Below are 8,562 nucleotides of genomic sequence, written 5' to 3' on the forward strand. Positions count from 1 at the left end.
CTTGCCTTTATCCTTGGCAGCGTCCGCCTCATTTCCCGAAGGAGGGGCGTTGCGAATAGGCAGGGCGGACGGTTTGCGGATTGAGATTCCTGTTAAGGGTCTGTCCGCCCCACCCAGTTGAGGCCAAGGTTGAGAAGAAGAGGGGATGGACGAACCAGAAGCGTCCGCCCCAGGATTGGAAGGGTTGTCTTTGCAGGCTACCAGTTTGGCCCCATCCATGACTAAACTGGCAAATTGAGGGAACCTAAGTTCCGGAGCAGGTGCGGACGAGGCGCCTTCAGCTCGCAGGCGTTCCTCGAAGGAAGAAGTGACCTCCACGGCCAAGTGATGAGAGCCAGTGGAGGCGGTCGTTGTTTGGGTGGTGGAGTCAGTCTCCACCATTGTGCTTGGGTCACTAGGGTCATAAGGGACCCTAGGATGAACCAGACTTCCGTCTGGGTTCCTAGCCGCGTGAAGCTCACGCGTACGCATGGTTCTTGCCATTGCCTGTTGGGACAGAGAAGAATAAGTGGGGGTGAGTACGTACGCATCAGACATAGACTCACTCCAAGGAGGAGACAACCCTTCTCCGTCCACTCTAGATTCCTCAGTCCCAGGCGAACGGCCGGCCTCATGAGAAGAGTCGGACGAAGCCGAGTATGGATCCAGAATTGAAGTAAAAGAAAAAGGAAATAAGTAAAAGTAAAAGAGAAAATGTAGACGGCCTACCTCTGTACGTTCTGAAAGTTCTGAAGGTGGTGGTGAAGTTCTTGAAGGTTGACCGGAAAACTCAAAAATGCCCGAAAAACTCAAACTCACGGCGGCGCTCTTGAAGATTAAGGAAAAAATAACTTTCTCTCACTAGAACGCTCTTCTCTCTAGAATTCACAATTGGGTAAAGTGTGAAAATGAGAATTCACCTCCCATATTTATAGAGTGAATTCATAAGGGCAAAATGGTAAAACCGTCTTTCCCGCCTAAACATTCAAACGGTAATTTCTTGAAGAAATTACTCGAAGAAAGGGACAGAACGATGTTAGGGTTCTGTTAACTTGTAAAAAAAAAAAATCGGACGGGCAATTAACGGCACGTTAAAGTGAATTGAAATAAGTGGAAAATTCAAGAATTTTACACCTTCAACACTTAGTCTCCAAAACTAGAGAAAATCTAAGAGGAAAAAACGTCCGCCCAGTTCTCAGACGTTTAGTCCAAAACAGGAATTCAGACGTACGAAGCATGAATAGAAAGCCAGGAAGTACGTCTGAAATCATGGAAGCCTAGATTACCCCAAAGAAGATAGGTGGCCGTTCTGGGTGGTTAGGAGATAAGCTCCTCCCAGAGTATCAGAACGTCCAGTCTCATTGCTGTGGCCGTTCTGGGTGGTTAGGAGATAAGCTCCTCCTAGAGTATCAGAACGTCCAGTCTCATTGTTGTGGCCGTTCTGGGTGGTTAGGAGATAAGCTCCTCCTAGAGTATCAGAACGTCCAGTCTCATTGATGTGGCCGTTCTGGACAGTTAGGAGATCAACTCCTCCCTGAGTATCAGAACGTCCAGTCTCATTGATGTGGCCGTTCTGGACAGTTAGGAGATCAACTCCTCCCAGAGTATCAGAACGTCCAGTCTCATTGATGTGGCCGTTCTGGACAGTTAGGAGATCAACTCCTCCCAGAGTATCAGAACGTCCAGTCTCATTGATGTGGTCGTTCTGGGCAGTTAGGAGACTAACTCCTCCCAGGGTATGGGGACGTCTAGCTTGAAACAAGTGGACGACCACATGAATTCAGAGGTTAAGCCTCTCAGAGTACGAGAGCGTCCAGTACAAAGTATGGACGTCCAGATAAGCCAAAAGCCAAGCTCATTCCAGACTACGAGAACGTCCAAGGAAAAATATATGGACGTCCACGTAGCAAAAAAAGCCTTGAACCAAAAGTATATGGACGTCCAGGGCATATGGGAAGCAAACCCAACCCAGAGTACCAGGACGTCCAGAGCGCAAGATCAGAGGAGGCGGCCAGTAAGTGTACGAGCCACCCCCTCTGAGGGGCAAATGTTTAGGGTAAAAATAACCCAGGTACGAGGCCCAATCTCATAGTGACACGTGGCCCAATAAACAGGCGACACGTGGCCCTATGAGAGTGAGACACGTGTCCACTTGTCATGGTGACACCTGTCAGCCATCTCTAAATGCCCCAATGCTGCAATCAGAAAGAGAAAAGGGCCCTGATGACCTCAGGCCCAAATCCCGAGAAAACCTTGAAAGCCGTAAAACGGCGCCCCCTACGACACGTGGCGACCTCTGATTGCGCAGCCAATCATGTCACGAAATTCTAGGGCTTAAACCCTAGAGGGGTACATGTTCCCACCCCTATAAATACCCCAATCATTTATGATGGGAGGGGTGGATGGTGACATAACATAAATATAGAGCATTAAAGAGCTCCAACTTCTCTCTACTTTCTCTCTCTAGCCTTTTCCGTTTCCGTTCACTAACTTGAGCGTCGGAGGTGAATATTCCGAACACCGGAATATTCGTTATTTTGCAGGTGTCCGAGTCTTTGTCAGCAGAGCGTGACCAGTATCCTAGGGAATCACAAAAAACCCCGAAACACTTTTGATGTCATTTTAAGCCTTATACACCTAAGACTAGGTAATAATGACATGTTATGAGAAAGAAATAGGTTATTTGATAAGAACTGTAGAAAATGGGCAAAGTAGAAGTCATATAGGCCATATTTGGGCCATTTTGAGTAAAATGCATCTTAAAACTTAATAAAATGCTCTTTTGATGTGATTTCAAGCCTTATATACCTAAAACTAGGTAACATTGACATGTTATGAGAAAGAAATAGGTCATTTGATAAGAAATGTAGAAAATGACCAAATTAGAAGTCATATAGGCCATATTTGGGCCATTTTTGACAAAATGCGTCTTAAAACTTAGTAAAATGTTCTAAGACTAGGTAATAATGACATGTTATGAGAAAGAAATAGGCCATTTGATAAGAAATGTAGAAAATGGGCAAAGTAGAAGTCATATAGGCCATATTTAGGCCATTTTGAGTAAAATATGTCTTAAAACTTAATAAAATGCTCTTTTAATGGCATTTCAAGACTTAGACACCTAAAACTAGGTAAAATTGACATGTTATGAGAAAGAAATAGATCATTTGATAAGAAATGTAGATAATGACCAAATTTTAAGTCATATAGGCTATATTTGGGCTATTTTTGACAAAATGCGTCTTAAAAATTAGTCAAATGTTCTTTTGATGTCATTTTAAGCCTTAGACACCTAGTAATAGGTAATAATGACATGTTATGAGAAAAAAAAAATAGGTCATTTGATAAGAAATGTAGGAAATGGGCAAAGTAGAAGTCATATAGGCCATATTTGGGCCATTTTGAGTAAAATGCGTCTTGAAACTTAATAAAATGCTCTTTTAATGGCATTTCAGGCCTTAGACATCTAAAACTAGGTAACATTGACATTTTATGAGAAAGAAATAGGTCATTTGATAAGAAATGTAGAAAATGACCAAATTAGAAGTCATATAGGCCATATTTGGGCCATTTTTTACAAAATGCGTCTTAAAACTTAGGTCAAATGTTCTTTTGATGTCATTTTAAGCCTTAGACACCTGTGACTAGGTAATAATGACATTTTATGAGAAACAAATAGGTCATTTGATAAGAAATATAGAAAATGGGTAAAGTAGAAGTCATATAGGCCATATTTGGGCCATTTTGAGTAAAATGCGTCTTTAAAACTTAATAAAATACTCTTTCAATGGAATTTAAAGCCTTAGACATCTAAAACTAGGTAACATTTACATGTTATGAGAAAGAAATAGTTCATTTGATAAAAAATGTAGGAAATGGGCAAAGTAGAAGTCATATAGGCCATATTTGGGCCATTTTTGATAAAATGCGTCTTAAAATTTAATAAAATGCTCTTTCGATGTGATTTCAAACCTTAGACACCTAAGACTAGGTAATAATGACATGTTATCAGAAACAAATAGTTCATACATAATGTTTAACCTAAGTAATTCATTCTAACATAATTTGTATGTATTCCAAGTTTTGCAAGGTACAAAAGGAAGGTTCGTTGACAAGCAAGGAACTTAATGAAGTTCGAGACATGTTGGCGTCTTTCATCACCTTTAATTTGTAAATGTCACTTCTATCTGAATTTATATTTTATTAACTTTTTAACTACATTATTAAAAAATTAGTGTTGTTTGTATATATGTATATGAAACTTTTTATTTATTGTATTGCATTTGGGATTATTAATATATATGTATATATGTATCATTGTTCTTATTTCAATTTAGATATTATTATAATTATTATTAATTATAATTAATTATAGTTAATTATAATTATTAATAATAATTTTATAATATTGCAGAATTAATATAAATATTCTGAAAAATTACAGGGGTTACAGGGTTTTAATTTTTTTATATTATTATTATTATAATTGCAGCAAAAAAAAAATGTTTTGCCACCGGTTAACCGGTGGTAATTAGATTTAGTACCAAAAAAAAAGAGAGGGAAGAGAATTGCCACCGGCTAACTGGTGGCATATTAATTTTTTCCCACCTATTAACCGGTGGCAATAGGGGTTTTTACCACCATTTTTGAACCGGTGGCTTTTCGATGAGGAATTGCCACCCCTTAAATTCTCAACGGTTCAAAACCGGCGGCATTAAGGGGTTTTGAACCGGTGGCAATCTTCTTTTTTTTTACTAGTGAAAGTACACAACCAAAGTGAAAGAGCTAGCGGCCCAGCTAATGCATTTTCAGATAGATTTGGTCCCTAGAGCGGAAAATTCCCAAGCTGACGCATTATCAAAGTTAGCAAGTTCCACTCTTCAAAGCCTCACAAGGACAGTCATGGTGGAAGTCCTGGAAGAAAGCAGCATTGCAGAAAGCAAGCAGGTGAATTGCACCAGGCAGCAGCGAGCATGGTTCTTAGACATACTAACCTATAAGGTACATGGCTCGCTTCCTGATGACGAGGCACAAGCCAAAAAAGTCAAAAAGGATGCCAATTGGTACGTGGTGATGAACGCGGAGCTCAACAAAAAGGGCTTCTCCAAGCCGCTGCTGAGGTGTATTCCAGAGTGGGAGCAGGAAAAAATTATGGAAGAAGCACACTTAGCAATCTATGGCAACCACATTGGCAGAAAAGCCCTGGGAGTTGAAGTGCTTAGAAGAGGAGCATACTGGCCAACCCTGACGCAGGATGCCTTAGCACGTCAAAAAATGTGAAAAGTGCCAAAAGTATGCTCCAATTATAAATCAACCAGCAAACGATCTGACCCTAATTCTCAGCCCGATCCCGTTCGCTTAGTGGGGAATAGACATATTAGGACCTTTCACCACTGGGTCAACATAGTGGCAGTGGACTATTTTACCAAGTGGATTGAAGCTGAACCCACCAAGTACATAAAAGCTGCCCAAGTAAGAACGTTCATATGGAAGAACATTATAACAAGATTCGGGGTGCCATAGTGCATAGTCTTTGACCATGGGTGCCAGTTTGACTATGACACCATAAAGGATTACTTGGAAGAGATGGGTACCAAGTATGCAAGCACCTCAGTCTACCACCCATATAGTAATAGCCAAGCAGAGGCAGCAAACAAGATGATCCTAACAGCCTTACAAAGGAAATTGGAAGAACATAAAGGCCTCTGGGCTGACCTAATCCTAGAAGTATTATGGGAAAATAGGACAACAGAGAAGGAATCTAATGGGAAAAGTCCATTCACCCTGCCTTATGGGGCAGATGCAGTAGTTCTAGTGGAGGTTCAAATCCCCAGTCTGAGAATCCAACACTATGAGCAGCAAGGAAATGAAAAGCGTCTGCTGGAAGAGTTAGATTTCCTTCTAGAGATGTGGCTAAAAGCAGCCCTTAAGCTGGCAGCCCAAAAGAGTAGAATCTCAAAAGCCTTCAACAAAAGAGTCAAGCATCGGGAAATACTGCCAGGAGACTTGGTTCTCAGAAGGACTGAAGCATAGGAAGAGGAAATCAGCATGGAAAGCTGTCAGCCAATTGGGAAGGCCCTTTCATCATCCATGAGCAAGTAGGGCCAGGCGTCTTCCTCCTCGCAGATCAAGAAGGTCAGGTCTTAAGGAATAGTTTCAACGCGGATGTGTTAAAGAAATATTTCGTTTAAAAGGCATATGGCTAAGTAGAAATCGAAAAAACTTTGTTTAAATTACGCAAGAACTTTGTTTAAGATTATGCTATGTTAATCAAGGCAATTTAAGCCATTTGAATTCAATGAAATACGAGCCTCTACGTGAGGATTACTATATGAGCTTGTGTTAAACGTGTTTATTTGCCGAGTTATGCTTTAGCATCGTACACTAACATGCAGAAAATACCATATAAGAGTTAAAGTCAAAGCAGAAAGCATCAAAATAAGGTGCAGCAAGACACCGTTAAGCAAGTGGAGATCGCACTTCCCTAAGTTTAACCTACCTGCTCAAAGTAAAACAAGGCGCCACCTCGGGGACGCCTGAGGAGGCGGCCTAGCACGTTGAACTTGAGCAGGGAAAAGTAAACGACAGGCAAAAGAGTAGGCTGAGCGGGAATCACCAAGGTTCTCATAGTCCCACCCAGCTCACCTCTTTTGTGGAGGAGAGAAGAGATAGATCAGCAATAAGACTTTACAAAAGATAAGTAAGGAGCATAAAAGAATTCAAGTTAAGCTGGGCAAACCCAGCAGACAAAAAATAAAGTGTTAAGAGAAAGCACGCATAAAATACAATCTTTGGCGGCTATACAACCCAAAGACAATAACAAAAGCTACCTAGTAATTACAGACCTAGGTGAGGGAAACCCCGATGAACCGCTGGAGGAGGGGGGAGACAGCCGCCAAAACCTTTATTGCTCGTCAGCTAGAGTCTCCACTCCAATGGTAGCAGCAATGTCAGCACATAAGGGCACCTCCAAGTTTAGCACAGCATGAGCGGGGACTTTGCAATTAGCAACGCGAGGGTGGTCAGCAGGCAGGTTGTAAAGCCCAGCCTCTCTAGCAGCGTCAACCCTAGCCCAAAAGGCGTTGAAACGAGCCTATTGCTCCTCACCCTCACCATAAAGACCGCGTACGCAGCGAGCTGCGGCCTCCCAGCCCCCATCATGACGGTCAGCGAGAAACTTAGCAAAAGCTGGGGAAAGCACAAAAGACCTAAGTGCCTCTTTCCTGGAAGCTCCTAGCTCACTCTCCCTCCCAGCTCGCAAATTGGCCATCTCAGCTTCCGTTGCTTGCACTCTGGCTTGAGAAGCTCCTAATTGTCCTTCGCAGTCTGCCAGTTTGGTCTTGGTGAGCTGGAATTCTCCTTGCTGAAGTTGCAGGGCATCCACTCTTTTCCTCAAGGGAACCACCTCACCAGCCATCGCATCCCTCTCAGAGCGAGCCAATTGAACTTCCTTATCCTTCTGAACAAGGGCTGCGCTTTGATTTTTATACTTCTTCTCCAATCTAAGCAAGGCATTAGCCAAGTCACCAACGGACTTGGTAAACTGCAGATAAACAAAATGATGAAAATAAGCTAAGTCAAATAAGCAAAGTAGGGCAAGCAAGCTGTGATAGATTAACAAAGCAATAAAAACAGGCTAAGGAAAAAACTAGAAATATAAAAGCTAACCTTCTGCAAATCATGACACGCAGTGGCACACTACTAAAATTCGGTCAAATTGCGACCGGTTTTTTACGACCGTCATAAAAACGGTCACAAAAGTGGGAATTTGCGACCGTTTTTTAAACGGTCGCAATATTGCGACCGTTTTATAAGTGGTCGTAGAATTGCGACCGTTTTTGGTCCAAAAAACGGTCGCAAGAGTATTTGAACAATTTTCTTTTAAAAAAATACATGTTTAAAATAATTGTAAAATAATTTATCCTATTACGACCGTTAGAAATTGCACAAAATTGCGACCGTCTTAGAAACGGTCGCAAATTGCACAAAATTGCGACCGTTTGTAAAATGGTCGCAAATTGCACAGAAGTGCAACCGTTTGTAAAACGGTCGCAAATTGCACAAAATTGCGACCGTCCTTACCGGTCGCAAAGTGTTTTTTTTTTAAAAAAAACGTGTATAAAAGGAACCCCTCACCCTAACCCTAATGCTCACTCAATCCCTTATGCAACTCAGCCTTCTCTCTTTTCTCTTTCCTTCTCTTTATTCTTTCTCCTCTTTCTTCTCTCTCCTCCCTTCTCCTTCCTTTCTCTTTCCTTGTCCTCCATCTTTACCGACGTGGTAACTCTTTCGTCCTCCGATCCGCCACTAGTCCCTCCTACTCCTTCCTCTCTCTTTTTTTTACGGATTACGGCACTCATGGTGGTGTTGTTGAGTCCGCAAACGCCTCCCTCAAGATGCTTTGGTGGTGTTGTTAACTAGTTCATGGTTTTTAAGGTCAAATTCGACTATGAAAGCTCTAAATCTAGTGTTTTCATGGCCAAATTTGGCCTTATTAAACCAAATTTGAGGTCAAGTTCAAAGTCAAATCAAGGTTTGAGTATGTTTTCTTGTTTTGGTTGATTTTTGGTCTCGTTTTTAGTT

General features: G+C 41.7%; 1 protein-coding gene across 1 annotated transcript; it reads left to right on the plus strand.

Moving 5' to 3' along the window:
* The first annotated feature begins 5,565 nt into the window (after positions 1 to 5,565).
* On the plus strand, positions 5,566 to 6,012 carry LOC145575403 (uncharacterized). Its single transcript, XM_081633279.1, has one exon. The coding sequence runs from the start codon at positions 5,566 to 5,568 to the stop codon at positions 6,010 to 6,012; it is 447 nt and encodes a 148-aa protein (XP_081489405.1).
* Positions 6,013 to 8,562: the final 2,550 nt, after the last annotated feature.

This window comes from Chenopodium album, chromosome 13, assembly GCF_948465745.1.
Source record: "Chenopodium album chromosome 13, dcCheAlbu1.1, whole genome shotgun sequence".
NCBI lineage: Eukaryota > Viridiplantae > Streptophyta > Magnoliopsida > Caryophyllales > Amaranthaceae > Chenopodium > Chenopodium album.

Coding starts and splice junctions, on each gene's coding strand:
- LOC145575403 (XM_081633279.1), top strand. CDS start 5,566: ATGGGTACCAAGTATGCAAGCACCTCAGTCTACCACCCATATAGTAAT.